Source organism: Micromys minutus (genome assembly GCF_963924665.1).
Source record: "Micromys minutus genome assembly, chromosome: X".
Taxonomy (NCBI): domain Eukaryota; kingdom Metazoa; phylum Chordata; class Mammalia; order Rodentia; family Muridae; genus Micromys; species Micromys minutus.
The window spans coordinates 90,350,877-90,372,260 of record NC_137970.1 but is presented as its reverse complement, the minus strand read 5'-3'; the positions used below and the strand labels follow the sequence as shown (position 1 = coordinate 90,372,260).

The 21,384-nt window shown below is 38.4% G+C and overlaps 1 protein-coding gene across 2 annotated transcripts in view; it reads right to left on the bottom strand.

Annotated features, from left to right (window-relative positions):
* Window positions 1-21,384, bottom strand: part of DOCK11 (dedicator of cytokinesis 11) — a 170,017-nt gene that overhangs the window by 80,892 nt on the left and 67,741 nt on the right. For both annotated transcript variants that reach the window (XM_080910695.1, XM_080910696.1), the window contains exons 11-20: window positions 17,395-17,535; window positions 16,012-16,224; window positions 12,010-12,132; window positions 10,789-10,871; window positions 8,369-8,491; window positions 8,108-8,184; window positions 6,295-6,479; window positions 6,143-6,208; window positions 4,118-4,210; window positions 1,404-1,527 (exon numbers count right to left, since the gene is read on the bottom strand). In XM_080910695.1, the coding sequence (XP_080766821.1) occupies window positions 1,404-1,527; window positions 4,118-4,210; window positions 6,143-6,208; window positions 6,295-6,479; window positions 8,108-8,184; window positions 8,369-8,491; window positions 10,789-10,871; window positions 12,010-12,132; window positions 16,012-16,224; window positions 17,395-17,535 (1,228 nt within the window). The remainder of the gene's footprint in view (window positions 1-1,403; window positions 1,528-4,117; window positions 4,211-6,142; window positions 6,209-6,294; window positions 6,480-8,107; window positions 8,185-8,368; window positions 8,492-10,788; window positions 10,872-12,009; window positions 12,133-16,011; window positions 16,225-17,394; window positions 17,536-21,384) is intronic.

The following is a 21,384-nucleotide window of genomic DNA, read 5'->3' as shown; positions in this document are numbered from 1 at the left end:
TCACAGCCACTTGTCCTTTTACTAGCTGAGTCACTCACTCATCTGTGTTGACATATCACAACTTTCTTAGGACTCACTATTATCCATATTATATTAGATAGAATTGTCTACATAGGACCCATGAAGTTAACTAGATAATATGCTCAATGATGATGAACTCTGACCTGGTTGGTTTTTCTGTCAACTTGACATAAGATAGAGACATTTGGGAAGGACACTTAATTGTAAAACTGCCTCCTAAGATTGACCTATAGGCACATCTATCAAACATTTTCTTGATTAATGGTTGATGTGGGGGCAGGGGGTTCAGGTCACTGTGTGTACCCTAGGCTGGTAGTCATAAGTGCTATAAGAAAGAAGGCTGAGCAAGTCATAAGGAGCAAGCCAGTAAGCAGTACCCCTCTGTGGTCTTCGCTTCAGTTCCTGCCTCCAGGTTCCTGCTGTCAGTCCTTGTCCTTACTTCTCTTCATAATGAACTACAAGGTACAAACTGAAACAAACCCTTTCCTCCTCAAGTTGCTTTTGTGATTACAATATTTTATCATATCAATATTAACTCTAAGACAAGCTCTACATTGGAATTTTTTTTTTACTACATTCTCTGTAGTATCTATTAAAATAGTTCACAAAAATAAGCAGAAATATTTGCTGAATGATGCATCTTGAGACATGATGACATTTGTAAAGCAGAAGTGACACAGGCTATGCTCACAGGCCTAGAACGGTCTCCTAAAGCTGTCTTCTACTGGTTTATTTAAAGCCTTTGTGACACGGGACCAGAACTGGTGCCTCACTGTTAAAGCTTATTCAACTTCATTAAATCTGTTCTCATTAGCAACAGGCAGTCCTCAGTCTGCCTCCAGCTCACAGATGTCCCTGGCTCTGGGCTTACTTTTCTCTTCCTCAATAAGCAGAACTGGAAAATTCTAGTTGCTGGGCAATTCTACATAAAAGAAATAACAATGCTGTACGGTAATATTCGTTTCTTCCCAAGAATAGCATTATTACTTGATGTTGCTTAAAGTACTTTGTCTGTACTTGTGAGCATCTGAACAGAGATATTTGATACGCATGATAATAAAATCAATGTATAGTTTGTCTTCTGTCAATGAACTGATTTTAGATGAAGCTTGTTTTGCCGCCCAGGCTGGTCTTCAACTTTTGGGTTCCAGTAATGCTCTACTTTTAGGTTAGCTTAGCAATGAACTGTATAACTCAGAAATATAATTTTTGGTTAAGGAGTGAAGCAGTTGACAACTTGGTGAAAAAAAAATATCCTAGAGAAAGATTATAGGACCCCGGGTCTGATCCCTAACATCACATCACACTGCACCACCTACACACACACACACACACACACACACACACACACAAATAAATAAATAAACAAGCAGCACAAATACCTGGAGTTTCCACTGTGTCTTGCTTTTTGGTTGTTCCTTTTGTGTTGATTTCACAACTTACATGATAAAAGGTAAAAAGCAAATGATGCTTCTGATGTAGGTGAATGGGAAGCTCAATTTTGATCTGAAATGGTAGAGACATTACATACGACATTTTGTTTTCCTGTATTTTAACTGTTAGGTCAGGCTGTCAGACATGTAGCTCAGTTTTACTGTACTGTTCCAAAAATACCCCCTGAAGGATAAGCCAAGTGGCCAAATAGCAGGAATCATTTCAATGTACTTCAGCTATTTTTCTGGTCAGCTTCATTTTGACAGTACTATTCTCCCGGGTTGTGGGGATTTAATACTGTTGTTGATTTGATACTTCTTTCTTTACAGTCAATGGTTTCTCCCAGCTTCCATTTTAAAGCAGGGTTTTATAAAACAGTAGATTTAAAACCACATCCTCATGCCCAGTGCAATCCATTAAAAATGAACACTGAATTTGAAATGCTACATTACCTAAGCTGTTGTTCCTCTGTACACGGAAAAAAATTAAAATCTTACAAATATTCACCATCTTATTAGGGTACCCTCAAATCAAAGTTCATAAAACTTTCTCTAGAAAAAAAAATAGAACTTTGTTCTTAGATAAAAAGATATCACATATGACTCCAAAAATTAGGTTCAAAGATGCTTATAAGACTCAATCTCAAGTAATTTTCTAATTTGAAATAAACTGTATGTTTATATCTCCTGTTAGCAGGTAAGAAACAAATTTTTAAATTTGATACACATGTCCATATCCATACAGACACACATGAAAATAGCAGTTTTCTCTCTCTTTTCTAGTAGATATATAATGAATGAATTTTTTTAAAAATCTATTATTTCAGATACTTGTAAAATAATCATGTCTTGTTTATTATGTTCAGAGCTCTGCACTGGTTGGCACCTGCTATAGAGAGGCATATAAGAAAAGTAAGTCAATGGTCATTTGGTCCAATTATAATGCATACAAGGCCATGGTTGGGAGTATTATCACCAAGGTCTGTTATAGGTATATTCATTACCAAATATGTCTGTTCACAGCATCCAGACCATCTGGGCATCTAATGCTCTACTGCACATAAACATAGACATACTCTCCCCGCTGGGTAGCAAAAATGCAAGACACTGTTAATTCCCTCCCCACCACCAAAGAAACCAGGGGAATTGTATTAAGAAAAGAATGAGTGGGGCCCAGAGCTGGGCAGGAGGGTCTATACAAGAGCAGGTGGATTAGAAGAAATCCTGACAGCAGGAGGAATGGTTTAAGACCAAGCCAAGAATGGAGCCTTTAGGGCTTAGGCAGAACCAGCAGAGCATCTGGCCTAGGATACCCATTCAGGCCACATGCAAATACTAGGAATCAAAAGCAGCTTGCAGAGTTGGATAAGCAAATACATAAAGGTTAGAAGAGGTTGTGAAAAGGCATACTGGGCAATACAAAGAGATACAGAGATAGAGAAGTAGGGAGAAAGAACCAGAGAGACTAGAAGGGAACACCAGGGCACAGCACGCCCTTCCAGCAAAGTGGGCAGGGCAGCCAATGGGACTGTAACACCCAGCTGTACGGCTTTCTCCCTCTAGTGCTTCACTTATAGACAAGCTGCCTCTTACCACTGAAAACCGTAAGAGGAAAGAGCTGGCTGTGTCTTCAGAAAAGCTAGTCTGATTGTTATTTATCTATTTACTTACTTATTTATTTGAATTTTAAAATTAGCACTTGAAGTATTGAGCTTCAGTATGGCATTTTCAAAGACAATGTTTCTGTATAGCTTCCCCTGCCCCCACCATGTCCCTGCTGCCTTCTACCTTTCCACCCTTACTCCATCCCCTTAGCCTTATTTTGACCTCATTCACAGGTATTCACTATTGCCCCTCCCCCACTTCCTTCTTCCTTAAGGTGTCTTTCCTCTCTCCTGGTAGTCTCTTTTCTAATTCCATTGCCAACACCCACATTTGTGTAGTTAAGTATTTAATTGCTGAGCCTGGGATTTGATCCCAGGGCCTTGTGTATACTAGAGAAGTTCACTACCTGAGAACTACATCCCCAGATCTGTTTTCAATAATTTTTAAGACTCGTTTTCATATAGTCCAGGCAAGTCTCAAGCTTCCTATGCCACCGAGAATGACCTTGAAATTTGGACCTTCCTGTTTCATCCTTTCCAATGTTGGGATTACAGGTGAATAACCAGGATTGGCTTATATTTCCCTTTTAATGCTCATTTTGAGATACATCCCCATTAACTTGCTCAGGCAAGCCTTGAACTTAACAATACTGCCGAATAGCCGGGATTCCAGGCCTACTGCACCAGATCTGACTCTGGATTTCTTATTTGAATATTGAAGAAATGGAGAGCCCAAAAGGGATGGTGACTTCCTCATTGAAACAGAACCAGTCTGAGAAAAATGTGGAGGGTCAGAGTTGCAGGTCCTGTTTGAGATTTGTGTACTGTCTTAACTAGGGAAGCCTTTCCCATTGTAAGTCAATCTCTCCTTGTCATAGGATACCATGAAGGCATGAGACCTTCCTTTCCATGAGACGTTTTCAATTGTTACAGGACAAAACATTCAGGGATTGCATGGGCAGATGAATGGCTTGAAAATCTAAAAAATAAATACATAAATAAAAGGAAAGGAATTAGCAAGCACTGAATTTTGTAAATACAAAAATGTCAGGGTATTACCTCATCATAGAACTCCGGGTTTTGGTTGTGATGGGAGACCACAGCATAAGCATTTGTGGTAAAAACGGACCCTGCTGGTTTTCCATAAATGCACTGCAAAAGATAGGAAACAGTCACCTTTCTTAACCAACTCTTTAAACAAGATGCTACTGAACCACACACATTCAGAAGCAGCAAGGGTAGGAGGCATGGCCTATCATGAGCCTGCAAGTGTCCAAGTGCTTATGCAGTCACTGCAGATAGCACTGGAGAGAGTGCCTAACTCAGCTAGCTATAAAACACTTTCCAACATCTGGCCGCCAAAGGTATGCTCTCCCAACTAGCTGACAGTGGGATGCTGCAGATTTTTTCTCCTTTAGGAAAGAGATGCTCTCTATAATCTGTCTCTTCAGGACAGACAGGTGAATCTTAGGAAGAGTTTGCTTTTTGGATGTTCCTTCTTCAGTGTGTGTGTGTTTTTAAGGTGTGTTTAAAAACAACACCACCCTAAAAATTCAAAATATAAAATGTCTAGAAAGCTGCAGACAGATAAGATTACTGTTCTCTCACATCATAAAGCTTGTTTGTTTGCTTGCTTTTTGAGACAAAGTTTCACTATGTGGCCCTGTCTGGCCTAGAACTCACTATGAAGACCAGAGTCACTGCCAACTCAGAGAGCTGCATGCATCCCTGCCTGTCTTTCAGGTGCTCACATTAGAGGTGTGAGCTTCTCTTTATAGATACTTTATAAGGCACTTAAAAAAAAGTCACTCCTTTTCTGATATTAGATGTTAAGCTTTCTATGGTTCCTTGGAATGCTCCCATTTTATGACCACTCTGATTTACTTTGACTTCCATTAGCCCAATAAGCTTAAGGATGAATACAGAGCCAGCATGCTCCACTGTTACTGTGGCATGAGCCTCTAGGTCAGATAAGAAATGAAATTGAGACTCCACAAGTCTTCAGCCAGTTCTCCTGAAATACAGTTGTCAAGGCTTCTTCTTCTTCTTTTTGAAGAACTGCAGGGAAGTAACCTAAGGGTTTCTAAATGATACTCAAAGGATACTTCAGGGGGGGGGAAGGGAACTGGTTGTTCTCATCTCTACTGAAGAGACAAGCAGAGGGAGGAAAAAATCCTACTGCATTTGAGCCAGCTAATCCTTAATTTAATTTAATATTCTCTTTGGGGAAAGGGGAGCTCCTTTCAAACATAGGAACAGTGCAATATTCAACAGTTTAGTTGGGAGTGCAGGGATATCTTTCTCTAGTGGGTTAGAGTATGACAGCCAATCCATTTGACTGTTTTAGATTCAAGCTAGAAGCAAGGAACCATATACACACTTTGTGATGTCTGTGTTGTTTTGGGCTTCTGTCTCAGGTTTCTGATCACTGGGCTTAAGAAGAAAAAGTTTATAGTGAAACCATAAAGACACTGTGTCATGATGGGTATTCATGGCTGCACTGCAGAGATCACAGAGCTGAGTTTGGAGGCACTGTCTGGCCAGTCAAGGAGAAGTCCTAACTCAGATCAAAGCTGTCATGCTGTGCTCCTGTCAGCTCAACAAGCCTGTTCAGGCTTCAAAGAGAAAGAGTTGAAGGTCTCCTAAGAGTAACATTTTAAGGTCCCCTGAAGGAAACCTTATAAACTATCCAGTCATTAAAAAATGAACTTGTGATTGGGCCTCTAAACAATGCAAATTCAAGTGGAGCAAATGCCAGAAGGGAATAAGGAAATCCCACCCATTTTCTCATTCTCAAGATGGAACTCAAGGCCTTGTAGATGATAGGCAAGTGCTACACAGCAGGATCACCACATAGATAAACATCCCCAGCCCAAATTCACCCATCTTCCCATACTGGCATATCCACCCTACCCTTTAGTTCACATTTAATAGTAGGAAATAAAATATTACCTTTGTCACTCTAGCACATTGTCTTGTTAAAATATAAAGACATTAAACTTAGAGCATGACACCATCAAGTACTAAATTTTCATCTCCACAATCTCTTCCAAAAATACACATGGATCACCATCATAAACAAACCTTTAGTCCAGATGCATCGCTTTCATCCGAATCCCGGAATTCCACACAGACGGCAATGTTCCTAGCCTAAAATCATTAATAAGTCAAAGTGAGCCACGCAGTGAACAGATGATCAAAACATTGCATTCTCCAAGAACGTATAGTTTCCTTACCTTGGCAAATGATTTCTGGCTGTCATATTTTAATTGCAAGGGATAGACATACAGATGGTTTTTGTAAATAGTGAATGGATAACAATATTTTGTCATTTCTGGAACAAACTCTTCAACCTCCACAGTAATATTTTGACAATTCTTTTCAAATGGTTTCAGGGGCACATATGAAGAGGTAATACAATCTATATGGTAGGACAAAGATAAACATGTAACTAAACAGTCATTAACATATTCCTGAATTTGTAGAAATATTATAGATTGTATTTGCAAAGAACAATTTCAAACCGAATTCTTAGTTGGTGAGAAAAAGTTAAACAAATTTAAGAACCCTAAAAGGACATGGTGGAGTGCTGATTTTCATAAGACCCTTTTCACCAGACATGGGCTGCAATTTCATTCTCAACATTGAATGACTTGCCAAATATAACACATCATAATTTTGACAAATTTAAACGCTGTAAAGAAACCCAATGCATTTTCCCTCCTGTGGCTGCAATTTTAGCTTTTGCTGCCAGTTTTTATTGGTATCAGGGAAAGCAATGAGAGTAAATGTATGCTTCCAACTAGCTCATGGTGAATCACTTTTAAAAAGTTAACTTAGTGCAGGTGCAAATTTTCACTAGAAATGATGGAAGTTTTTTTTTTTTTTTTTTTTTTTTTTTTTTTTTTTTTTGAAATTATAGACCTTAGGATGTGTTACCAATAATAAAATAAAACACACAAAATGTCCAAGCAATTGAACCATATGTGCTTGTGAAGCTGCCATTGTAATAGAGGTCATGAGCAATATGTAGGTCTATGACACTTTCTTTATTGACCAGTCATGTACGTGGACAAGGAAGACCCGGGATAAACAGCATAAGGACACAGCATTTTTGTTATAGTTGTTTTTGTTCTGATTAGTCAAACAATGCATGCTAATAATAGAACATCTGGTGGCTCAAATTAAAGATTCACAATAGTCATCAGTCATTGCATTGGGCTACCCACAGATAACCAGAGTAGATATCTGCATGTATTTTCTTCTAGTCTTTTTGATAAGCATATTTTACATAGCAAAGTGAAAGTCCCCTGGTGTGTTCACAAGTCAATCTTGATTACTTGATAGTTTATCTGATATCTCATGGAACAAATTATAAACACCAATTCCAATCATTGCACCAAGTTTTATGGTAATGAACTGCCATAAATACTTGAAGCTCACTGACAATCTTGATTCTGTTAGCTTCCAAGTTCCCTCTAAAGTAAAGAACGTTGTAAAAAAAACAAAAAAACAACAACAAAAAAAAAAAAACATCTGAATTTGGGTCCTCTGGAAAAGAAGTAACTACTGGGCCATTTCTCTATTCCCCTCAACAATTCTTTTTATGAAAAAATAATCTATTTAGCTCTTGTTTATTTTTAAATGCACATTGGGTATTGTTCCCTGTGTACAATCCTTTAGTGATTTCTCACCGTACTTAAAATAAAATACAGATCTAAGGTGTTACCAGTCTATACAATTCTCTATATTCTTTGTCTACTACCATTTCCTGTCCCATTGTTTCCACCACATCCTACCTTGGAGCCACACCAACTTCCTCTCTATTCATACAAATTAAGAATGCTTCTATCTCAAGGTCTTTACAATATATAGGATGCCCCCAGTCTGCAGCACATGACCCCAAACATCCTTTGCTACTGAGCTCCTTCCTTTGTTGGTTAGGGAAGCCTTAGGAAATGAAGACACTATGCAAACATGCAGTAAACTATTGATAGATACTCAAGCTCTGATTACAATTGTCAATGTTTGTTTGCAATACATTCTTACTTGGTAAATCTACAGGAACACATTCCACTGTGATATTCAGCTGTCCAGGGATAATCTGCAATTTTGTCTTTTCTGGCCTAGGTAGAAATCAAGAATAGTTTAGAGGTTAAAAAAATGACTATTACATGCATTAGTTACCTGAAATACAATCTCAAATTTTAAAGTATTCAATTTTTCCCATATATAACTCATATTTGTTACTTTATGAATTTGATAATTCATTCATTCTATTCATTTATTATAATAATGTCACACACTTACTTTTTGTATTCTGAGAGCAACTTGAGAATATCTTCATTTGAAAGCTTGCTACTGTCTTGTTTATACAAAGGGGAAAATTTCCCATCCAGATCCAGAGAGCCCTGAATATCTTTGAAAATGGGTCTAGAACAGCAATAGAAAGGCTTTAAAAACAAATTTTGAAGTGCCAATAAATTCAACTTGTACTGGTGTGTATGCAAAACTGTAAACATGTATGGCAGTGCTTTGGTGGGTAAAGGTGACTAGACAGGGGCATGAGGACCCTTTCTGGGAAGAAACATTCCTTCTATCTGTATTGCACCAATCATGATTAATGTGGTCCTTACATTTGTGAATATTTACTAAGGTGGACTCTTAAATATATATTACCAAAAGTGAGTCATTTTATCAGCATAAAACTGCTAAAAATGCCATTGGCTCCTAAAAGTAATTTTATATAAAGTTTACTATATATAAATATATAAAATCATATAATTTTTGAGAGGCCCTCCCCACTTTCTTTCTTTCTTTCTTTCTTTTTTTTTTTTTTTTTTTTTTTTTTTGAGACAGGGTTTCACTAGGTAGCCTTGGCTGGTCTGGAACAGACTAGCTTTGAACTAACAAATATCTGCTTGCCTCCCCCTACCTTCTAGGTGCTGGGATTAAAGATGTGTGCACCACCACACCCAGTCTTTTTACCATTTTAAGAAGCTATTTTGTTGCTAAAATGGAAAGTAATATACGAGCACCTAATGTACTGCAAGTAGCAATCGCCAGAAACCCGACACTCCTCAGCAAAGCCCATTGCTCATGCTTTAAAATATTTATTCCTAGTAACAGGGGCTTATCATACACTTTTTAAATGTCTTGGGCAAACCTTAGTAAATCCTTACTACTGCAGCTGATGGAAACAATCCAGGATGGAAAAAAAATAGCATAATGCCTCGCCAGAATTGGTGCTCAGAGTTTCTCTCTGAAGCTTTTAGAGTTAATTTTCTCGCCTGGCAAAAGAGCAGCAGGCAGTTCCTGGAACTGCCTAAGAGCAGGAGAATGCCACAGCAGTCTAGAGTCAGTGCTCCTGTCAGGTAGCCCTTTTCCTGATCTCTACTCTGCTATATGTTCTAAGTTTCACTTTCTTTATTCTTTTTTCTTCTGTGTCTCCATTTCTTTATCTCAAAGATCAGGCAATGGTACCTAATGTATATTTATACATTAGGCCCAGCACAGAAGCGCATGGCTGTGATCAGCATTCTGAAGGCAGAGGCATGAAATGAAATTGCTATAAGTTCAAGGACAGCCTGCTTGACATAACAGTGAGCTCTAGACTAAGTAGAGTTACAAGGCAAAATAAAAGTCTTTTAAAAAATAAGTAAACAAAACATTCAATAAGTACTTAGATAAGTGAGTATTCTGGACAGAGTTAAACTTAATTATTACTAGAAATAAATAGTAGTAGCCACAGAAATGGACTTTTGAGATAGACACATTATAAAAATATTAAATGTATATATTTATAAGCCACATTTTTCCTTCTAGAACACCAACCTTCATTAGTTTTTGCCATTCACCTATCCTTGGCAATCATCTGTTTTACCAGTATGAGAAACAAGGAAAATAAAATAGTGCCTTCCCATCTATCAGCACATGATGCATTTTGAGATGCTTGCCCCAAATGAAATGGCTATAAATAGTGACAGAAGAGTTGATTCACTTCAAATCTCATACCCTGTGCTATTCCCCAGCACCCAGTGAACAGAATTAATTGAATTATTCAGAACATGGTGCCCTTTCCCAAGAACTCTGAGTCAGTTGTACAGGCTGTGCCACAAACAAGCTGATGAATTTACAGTTCAAAGTGGGGATAAGCAAGAAACAGGCTTAAAATCCTCCTAGCTTGTAGCTTTGCAAGTTTTGGATAAAACACTTTCATAAGCTACCATAATGTAAGAATCATAGAAAATGTGTGTTTCTAAATACACTATTCCCAAAGGATTCACAAGAAAATCTACAAATTATAAGATTGCATTTATTGACTGCATTCTTTGCCATCAATTTTTTTAGTACATCTTCCAGAATGATTCTGATAGGCTTCAAAGCCATACACTCAGCCAACTCAAGAAGTGCAATGTTGTACATAATTTGTTATACATCCTAGTTCTATAGGGAAAATTCTATCACTTTAGTGATGAGCTATGTTAAAATATAAGGTTAAGTAGTGTCCATCAGATTAACCCAAACCAAAAGAAGTTTCCCATAACACAGGTGGGATTTGGAAGTGGGTCTTGGATGCATAGCAAGTTCTGAAGAAGCTTTACATAGCAAGTATCACAAGACACAACTAGCCTGCCAGAAATGGACTAACTGAATTGCTGGTAAGGACACTGGTCCCCAACTTCACAGAGAACTAAAAATAGAAGGGTCAGGATTGCATTTACACGAACCTGGCTGCCCAAGCAAAGGGCATTCTGTATTGTCCAAGGCGGCTACACACTTGTTTAGCTGTCCTGTGTACCTTCTGGGCTGTCTATGGTCAGAAAAAAAAGGTAAGTTTAGATTTGTTCAATCTGCCATGGATTCATCTTCAAACCTCTCCCAAATTGTCACCATAACACACCAAAAACCCTGGAATGAAACATCTATAAATAAATGTTAAAATATATTCTGGATACCCATTTTCCAAGACTAAAGTATTTCTTTTCTAAAGGCATGCTGTTTTCTCCCTAACAACTCTTTCTTCATTTCAGAAGACAGACTAATGAGATACTGGACTCCTTTGTACCACAGCCCTCTGCTAGGAACACTCAGAGCAGTGTTAATGCGAATTTCCTTCCATACTGCTGGCAGATATTCATTATTCATAGGGGAAGTTTGTTCTAGATACAGTTGACCTTCTACTCCCAAGATAAGGCACAAGTGACAAGAGTCAATGCAATTAGTCTCATGTGGGCAGCAGACGCTGTTTGAACAGGCAATGAGAGATGACAAAGGCGATAAGCTAAGGCCTAAATAGGTTCGAAGCCCTGGATGGATGCTTATCCCTGGGGATACAAAATGCTAGAGGCTTTTGTGTACAGAGCAAACACCCCCCCCCCCACACACACACCTATTTGTCAGGCTTCCTCAGCATCTTCCACTTAATAAATATTACTTGAATACAGTTAAATCCAACATTCAATAGATTGATGGCTCTTAAATACACAATAACTATGTTGCTATGAACTAATTGTTCCACAAATCCTTCCCTTGCCTAGGTCTCAGATTTCTCATTTAAAACAAGAGAGGACAGGATTCAGGTTTCTAACCAGCCAGATGTCATGACCTAAGGATTTTGATAATGATAAAATGGCCAACTTATAATTTTGCCATTTAAGAACATTCAGGAAAAAATAATGAAAAATCCCCACCATGTAACGTGAACACATCATGAAAGAAATAACACTGAAAAGGTGAGATGGAGCACAGTGAACAGCAGCCCCTTGAAATCAACACGCCGATAATGTGTCATTATCTCGCCTCATTGCATCAGAGACACGAGTGGATATAGGTACAGTTTTCCATAGTGGTTAATTTTTCATCATAAAGATCTCAGACAATGCCATTTGAAAATACAAGTAAAAGGTGAGTTCTCTATTGAGCAGGAATATTTACCAATTTTAAATTACCTTAATCGGATCTGAGTTTTTGATGTAGGGTTCTGCACAGTGTGTGATGTTTCCCTGCAGCACCTTTTCAATTCTCACAACTAGAAAAATTTCAGGATGTGGGTTCGTCACTGAGAAGATTCCCTAGGGGGGAAATAACTTCTGTTAGATATTTTTATGTAGCATACATATGGTTGTTTGGCAACTGTTATCTTGTAGTGTGGAGAGTACAGAATGTTGATATTCAACATAGGATCATGTCCAGGATTCCAGGAATAGGTAGAACATTTTTTGTTATTGAGGGAGTCTCTCTGCTTTTAGAGACAGTCTAGCTATATATAGCCCAGGCTAGGTTGGAACTTCAAGCAATCATCTTGGCCCTGCCACCTGAATAACTGGACCACTAGTACCCTAGGCCTGCACCACCCTATCCAGAGGGTAGTACTGTCTGCTTTTGCGCCAGATTCCAAAGCTTCCAACAAAATGTATCTTTCCAAATGTAGTTCCCTTCCTGTTACTAGCTTCACCCTATACATCCAAGTTCCTTCTGTTTGGCTGTTTTGCAAGGTGAGTTCTTAGGACTAATGAAAACAATAGACTTTTTTTTGTTTAATTTGTATGTACTAAACATATTATGTCTCCCAAGTAGCTAGAAGTACCAATCAGCTCACTCCCAATTCATACCAAATACAGTGAAGAAGGAAGAATACACTTCCACTGCTTGCCTAACACAAAAGCTCACCATCTGAGGCCGAGAAAATGGCTAAGTGGTAAAGCATTTGCCACACAAGCACGAACGCCTGAGTTTGGCAGGCACAGAAAGACAGAAGTCAGCCTGTAATCCCAGTGCCGGGGAGTAAACGGGTAAATCCCTAGAGTTTACTGGCCAACCAGTCCACCTGAATGGAAGAGCTCCAGAGAGATGCTGACTCAAAACAAACAAACAAACAAACAAACAAAAAAACCAACAACAAAAAAAACACAACCAACCAACCAAACAAACAAAAGACCCACAAAAGGCAGAAGAACTAGAATGTTGCCTCTTACTCCTCTTGCAAAGGCCATTTCCCAGCTCCCATGTTGGGGATGCATCTCACAACCGTGCATCTCCAGCTCTAGGAGACTCCATAGACATTTGCACACATTTGCCCATATATACACATCCACACACATGATTAAAACAAAACGATAAAGAAGAAGAGAAATTACATTTCTTAAAACGAAAGAAAGAAGATGAAGAGTGACTGAAGAACATACCATTGTTGAACTCTGCCCTCCACCCCTGCATGCACATATATGTCCATGTACCCACATGGACACATACAGGCAATATACACACCTATAAACTATCATATGGAAAACTCTGAATAGAATAATTCATCAGTGGGTCTTTAATGAGTTTTGTCTTTCTACTTGGTGTATTATCAACTTTGTTAAATATTGCTTTCTAGTTTCCAAAGCATTCCAGATATATCTATCTCATGAGCTCCAAATTGAAGCTTCTAAGTTTGACAGGGCAAGACAGGAAACAGTGTGAGGGGTTGACAGTGTCCTGTCCCTCACAAAGTCGAAGAACTTGAGAAAGTCTGGGAGACGGATTACTAAGCAGCAAGCACAAACAAACATGGAACAAGGTAGTTAAAATGTGGGTGAGGAGTTAGAAAGCCTCGGTTCTTATTATGGCTTGGCCATTTATCAGTTTAGGCAATTCACATCATTTATACATCTCAGGTTTCTCTACACCAGGTCCTATGAAATGATGGGACTAAGTAATACTGCTGTCAGAAGCTTCTTACATGGGGTAAAGAAATAACATGCATTAGGTCTGGTTATCACTAGCATGGCCCATCAAACTATATCACAGTTACAGAACTTGGTTTCTAGCATTGCTATCAACATGCTGATTGATCTCTAAGCTGGGCTAGCAGACTGTCCATGCTGCCCCTGCACAGGGTATGCTCGGAATGGTCCATGCACCAGTATACCACATGATGTGGACAGGTCAGAATAGTCAAGCTGATCATTGGTATTACTACCTTTCGCTGAGTACCTACATATTATTTCCTATTTCAGCCATTTTGACATTCACTCATATTAATGCCAGCAGTGAATATTATATTTTAATGATGCTTGGCAATTGATGAAAGCACATATTTTCTCTCCTTTATCTCAATGTTATCAATGCTTCCCATAGCAGGCACACTGCATTGAGAATATGTGCTGCAAGGAGCAAGGTGGATGTGCCTGTTGCAGAGTGCTTTCTAGGGATAGTACATCTTGTCTGATCCCCATAATGACCATAGCAGGAGTTATCACTGCTCTCACATTAGAGAAGTGGGCACTGGGACATACAGAGGTTCATTTATTGTCTATATGTAGATATGTGGTGTGTTTTTATTTATATATTCCTTAGTATGTGTGTTTGTGTATGTGTGTGTGTGTGTGTGTGTGTGTGTGCATGCATGTGGGAACCCATGGTTGATACCAGGTATCTGCCTCAAGGCTCTCCATTTTAAATACGGAGGAAGGGTCTCTAACTGAACCCAGACTAGCCTGGATAGTCATCTTGCTCCAGAATATCCTGTCTCTGTCTCTGAGATCCTTTTTCTGTGTGCTGGGATTATAGAAAAACCACTATGCCTACCTAGCTTCTACGTCTATTTAGAGATCTGTTCTGGTCTTCACAATTGAGCAGTAGGTACTTTACATGGTGAGCCATCTTCTCAGCTCCTAGAAGTCCATTTTTATTTTTACTGACAAGGGCTCCAATGCAGACACTTTGGGCTTCTTCTGAATTTGTTCCCATAACTTTCTACCATCTCCCTATGCCCCCTGATGTTGAAAGTGATTATAGTCACCATGCTGACTCTTATCCACTTCACTGCCACCTTCTTCTAAAGAATATATCACCACCCTCATTCCACTCCTAATACAATTCTCAGGATCTAGCAGTGCTTGTAGTGGTGGCATTCATCATACAACTTAGTTATATGGCATTCTGTCTAATATTGTTGATTGGGATCTTTCAGACATAGGTTCGAATCCTATCTTTACCACTCTTAGCTATGTAATGATGGACAACTTACCCAATCCCAAATCATTAATTTACTTGTCTGTGAAAGAGTAACACTTCATGTCATTCCGCACAACTATTTTGATTATGTAAGACCCCAGTGGAAATGTTAGCACAAAAACGACAATTTTAAGTGTCAAGATTGGGTATGGTGGCCTAAACCTATAGGCCCCGCTACTCAAAAGGCTGAGGCAGGAGGATATCTTCAGTTCAGGCATTCCAGACCAGCTTGGATCATACAATACAACCTCACAACTCCATCTCAAAACCAAAATAACAACAATGATGACTTTCTTCTTGATTGCTGAATGACATCTGATAGATCACCTGATCCACTAAACTTCCCATCCCAATATAAAGTATGTTAAAACAATACAATAAGGAGACTTAAGACTACTTATTTGGCATTATGTGGGAAACTAGAAACATAGAATCTAGTATCAGGTTCTCACATACTAATAATGCTGTACTTTGTTCATTTCTCTTTTATGCACTTCTCTCATTGTTAGCAAATGTTATGTGGCAACTATTGTCTAAAGAACAAGTGAAGAGGCTAGAGGATTTTAACCTATGGAAAAGCTACCACAGACCCATAGTCCTTCAAGAACATATAGCAACGAGTATGAAATTTGACCCTATAATTCCCAACGTTTTGGAACTTATTCAGAGGAGGTATGTGTGTGTATTTGTGTACATGTGCTCACATGTGTGTATCTGACTCCACATTTGCATTGAATTTTGCAAAATATTTCCACTGAATTTCCTACCATGGTTCCAGCTAAAACTGTTACTCTGCCAACATGTCTCTGACATGTTCATTGCTTTCCATTTCCCACTGCCAACCTCACTGGAATGCCGTAAGAAAAATGCCTAAAACCAGGAAGTAAGGCAAAAAGATGTTTCTCTTTCTTGTTCTGAAGGTGCTGCAAAAGCTAATGATCAACACTCACCTGCTTTATGTAGCATAACTGAGACTCAGCAATTCCATGGATGAGAGACTCGGGTGAATAGCCCTTGGCGTTCCCAGCATTGGCCAGTTGGGTTGAGGTACCCCACAGCATTTCACGGACAGAGGGTGGGTTCAAGTCTACATGAAAGTCGGCTGAAATTTTACAGTTGTTCTTTACATCAAATAAGGCAAGGTTGATGAAAAAGGGCTCAACCTAGGGATGGAGACAGGTGACATTTGAAAAATAAGACTCTGGGAGACAAACTGCAAAATGAGGTTTTTTTTCTTCAAGTTTGAGTTTATTGTGTTACCTTCTCAGTTTAATATTTAGCTAAAAGTGCACCAAGCTTGTTCTGCATCGAATAACAGAAAAGACATTCAGAAATGAAACATTATTTTAACCTTAAAATTAAGATAAGAGTTTAATTTTGTCACATATAAAATTTCCAAGTTATGAATTCACAAAAATTAACAAGTCATAGTTTTAAAAAGATGAACAGAATTCAAAAGTTTCAAGTGAGGAAAAATTGATCCATGAATAAAACTTAAATCTCTATACATTTACTAACATGATTCCAAAATTGGCTTACTTATAGATTATAAAAGAGTTCCTTTATGGGATACTGCAATGCACTAGACGATACATAAGTCAGAGTCAGTCAACAGCAAATTACTCAAAATATGCTCTGCCCCATCAGCAAATTTGGGAGACATGATTCCTCCCTACAGATGGCATTTGAAAGCTGGTCACAAAGAGAAATTTCATGCCAGATGGCATAAAGTTTAACCCTTTGCAGGCTGTAAAGTGTTTTAGCTACTTTGAGAAAGAATCCACCTTTACTTCATATTTTTTAAACTAGAAATCCAAATAAAGATGAACATTAAATGGTCTCTTTGAAGATTTGAAATTTACAGTGTCAAGTATTTCTGACCACGTCAACTCATGATAGCCAATATTTACACAGACCAAAAATGAATTTCATAGAACAATGAATGAGCCTAGCAGATTGAACAACAACCATGTCTCACTAAGGCTTGGGGAAATTAATTTCTATGGACCAATTTTCTAAAAGAAATCCTATTTCTTAGTCAAATCCAGTGTGAAGGCAGATTTTTTTTCCCCAGCTTCTGTGGACATTCCATTCTTTCAGAGCACATTCTCTATCTGCTATTCTAAGTAGGTAAGAGTTGCAGGAACCATCTCAAGATGACAAAAAAGTTTGTATTTTGGCCAAAAAAAAGGAGATGAAATTCTTCATGCCAAAGTTATCGCAATATATAACACTGGAATTTTCATCCTGCCAATTAGTCCTTACTTATAAAAAAGAAAGGTATTTCTTTAATATGCTGGATCCAGGGCAGTAGAAGGAAGGATCATACATACATTTGTGGGTGGTCCTTTTGCATTGTCTCCAATGTGACCCAAAATATTGAAAGTTAACTCATGGCAATTCACCAGGAAACGCTTGTTGCACTTTTCTTCAAATGGCTTTACATCAGGCTCAATTCCTGAAAAGTCTAACCTCTATAAAAACAGATAGGTATGAGTTAAGAATACAGTATTCATAATAATACTGGTTGATACAGATTCAGATCAGCATATTAGAGTTAGCAGCAGAATCCAATAGCTCTGTCCATTTGAACCCCTTTAATGCTTTCATTCAACAGACTTTATAGCAACTTTTAAGCACAACAGAGAACTCTCAGAAGGCAATGAACACATCAGAAATCCACACATGGGCCTACAAACTGCTATGCTACACAGATGATTGATTCCCCAACTCTCTTTTCCCATGTTTGTGACCTTCTGGTTCACTCTTTTTGCCTTTCCCCATCATTTTACTGCTCCAAATCACATGTTTCTCCTTGATTATTTTTCTAACACCTCTCTCACCACAGGGTCTTTGTGCTAGCTACTCTTTCAGGAACCCTACCCCCCCCCCCAGAGAATTGTCTGGCTTGCTCTATTTTTTCATTCAAGTCTCTGATCTATACACACTTCTGAAGAGAAGTTATTTCCCCAACTTCCTGGAAAAAAATTGCGTACATCCTGACAGTTTGTATGTCCTTTCTTAGATTTATCTAATGTTATTTTTAGTATTATTTACTTAGTATTTAACTGGTTCTTCTCCTCTACCTCCTGCTCCTCCTCTTCTTCTACATAAAATATATCCTCAAAGACAGAAGGATTTGTTTCCTTCACAAGCTCTTTAGGAGGTCAGACTGGAAAGAAAAGGTTTGAAAAGCAAGAACAACCCAGTGTGGTGTCAGACCCAGGAGATCACAGAGACACAGATGTTAAAAACTTCCTTGTGTCATGCAAATGAATGGTAGATTTGGAGGGAAAGGCAAGTGGAAATGAACAATTTAGTTAGGGAGGTAATTATGTGGCTGGAAAACTGAAAGGTCTGGGTTGTTGATAAGGATTTGAAAGCTGTTGGCATCTAGGGTGAGAGGCAGCCTAGACTGGAACCCAGGGTAACCACCTACATTTAAATGATGAGGAGAGAGAGGAGAGAGAAAGAGGTGGGGGAAGAGACACAGAAAGAGACAAAGACAGAAAACAGATACAGTTGAGCTCAGTTTCTAACAGAACGGAGGAATGTTCCCTAATTACCACAAAGGATATAGTTTTTTTTTTTTTTTTTTTAAGTACTTGTATTTCAAGATAAATATATTTTTAAACAAAAGATACTGGGAATCAGTTCTTCTGAGTAGGGTAGGCTTCTGTGTCTACTCAGAGAAACCTCTAGAAAACTCTCCAGTTCCCAAGGCTCACACAGTCCAAGTAACTTTGTCTATTCTAGTTGCAAGCCAAGTATAGGTTATGGAACAACTTACACTTTCACTAAGGCTATAAGCAAGGGTAGCGGAGAAATGACTCAAAATGAATTTGATCAAAGACTGTTCCCAAGAAGAAACAGTCAAGCCAAGAAATAGGAGATTTTTTTTCTCAGTCAAACCAGGTATTATACCCCATAACTCTTAAATAATTAGTGTTGTGTTGACCCAGCCTGTGTCTATAATAAAAATCCCCATTTAAGGGGCAGAATGTATAAAATTTGTACCTGAATGTATGATTTTCCCACTCTGAGTCTATTTATCTACATAAATAATGCAAGTGTGGGACTAGGCAGATCCCTTTAAAACAACTATTTTTGGGGCCAGCAGAGGCAAGTCATTGCCATGGAGATCAATTCTAATTTCTTCCCATTTATCTGTTATCTTTTCTGTCTTATTCGGACAGTGGAGTGTGAAGAGTAAGTGGCCCAAAGCACCCCGGTCCCCATATCCTTTTCTTTCTATGGGCTCTAAGTATGAATGTTGAGCTATATGGCCTTCTCCCAACAGTTTAATGTTTGATCCACATATCTTTAGTCAAACTAGCATTTCATTATTCCCTAAGGTCACAGGCAAAAAAAAATCTTCTCTCCTCCATACATTGAAATGTGGCCAGAAAAGGAAGCTGAAATTATGGGATAGCCTTTCACCTTTTTCTACTTAACACAATATTACTCTGTGGTGAGATGAGCTTCCAAAATCAACTCTAAATTCTTAAAGATGGTGCTTAAAGATCCATCACATTTGTGGGTTTTCCCTTACTATAGCTCACTGATAAACACAAAATCAGTTCAGTTTAATGACCACAAAAACACTACACCACAAGTTTTTAAAGATACTAGATTTAGTTTCAACCACCATCAATTGCCTCCTTTGTACTCAGTCAAAGAGCCTGACATGTCCAATTACAGTCCAATCACCGAGGGCAATCAAAGGCTCAGTCATGTTTGCAACAAGTAGTTTTCTGAATGAGTATCCCAGAATTTCTATCTCTGAAAATCACTGTTCTATGTTTTATTACATTAACTTACTGTGTGGGGTAGGGGTAGGGTATGGGGTGGGTGTGTGTGTGTGTGTGTGTGTGTGTGTGTGTGTGTAGTATGTATATAATAGCACATGAATGACGGTCAGATGACAATTTTCTAGAATTATCTCTTTCCACCTTTAAAGTTGGTTCTAGGAATTAAAGTCATCAGGCATCTTTACTGACTAGACCATCTCACCAACACTGTGTATGTATCACATAATTGTCATTAAAACAATATATAAAATTGCTATGGGCAAAATAGAAGTTGTTTTTAAAAATAATTTGCTGGCATAAAGGTCACTAGGTAAAGTGCCTACTGTGCAAGTATGAGGACCTCAGTTGGGAGCCTCGACATCCACAGAAAAGTCTGGCATAACACTGCACACCTGTGAGCCCAGAGCTGGGGAAGAACGTGACAGCAGACAGGTGGATCCCAGGGGCTTCCCAGGGGCTTGCTGGCCAGTCTAGCTAAAGCAGTGAGCTCCAGGCTCAGTGAGAGATCCATCTCAAAGTATAAGGTGGAGAGAGATAGGAGAAAATGTTCCAAGTCAAATTCTGGACTTCACAGATGCACAGAAAGGAGCACACATACCCTCCTCGAATACACATGTATGTGCCACACATACACAGCACATGATATCAATTTTACATGAAAATTTTATTAACGTGTGTAGTATACATAAATACTATGTCAATATCAAGCCTAATTTAAAACTTAATTAGAGAAGTCTATGAAGCATAAAAATAGAAGTAACAAAATCAGTTTTTCTCAGCTTATTTTATATTTTCTTAATATGTTTTTACTGAGCTAAAACCTGCTGTGCTCATAAAATTTTTTTAAATTCAAAACTAAATCAAGATGACTCATTAGCTAAAGGCACTACCATACAAGCCAGAAATTCTAAGTTCAATCCCCAGCTCTCTTTAAGAGTTGTCTTCTAACCTCCACTTATGTGCCATGGCATATCTGCCTGCACAAATAATGTAACACACACACACACACAGACACACACACACACACCACCACCACCACCACCACCACCACAACCACCAATAATAAACTGCTCAACAAGGTTTCACATAGAAAAGGGGGAGGAAAACAAAAAATTCAATTCTCCAGATAAATGCATGAAATATTCTTTATGATGGAAACTCTGAGTCATACACTACATACTTGTCCTGTTCTTTATTCCAATATCCAATGAAGAAAATCCGTAGTTCATTAAATCCAATACTCTTAATATTACGGATATTCATTACCACTAGATCACAGGTGTGCTTAATGGATTCAGAGAACACTGACATTATTGTGAGGCATTATTTAATTTATCCATGGTGAGCAGCAAGATGAAAGGACTGAAGAAAAGATATATATGTTCAGCCCCATGCTATTGACAGTCCTATTAAATGAGAAATCAGTCAAAGTATATGTTCAAAGTGAATAAGACATATCTAAAACAATTTGCTTTCCCTGTTGGTGACCAAAAATCAATGATTCCAACGTTT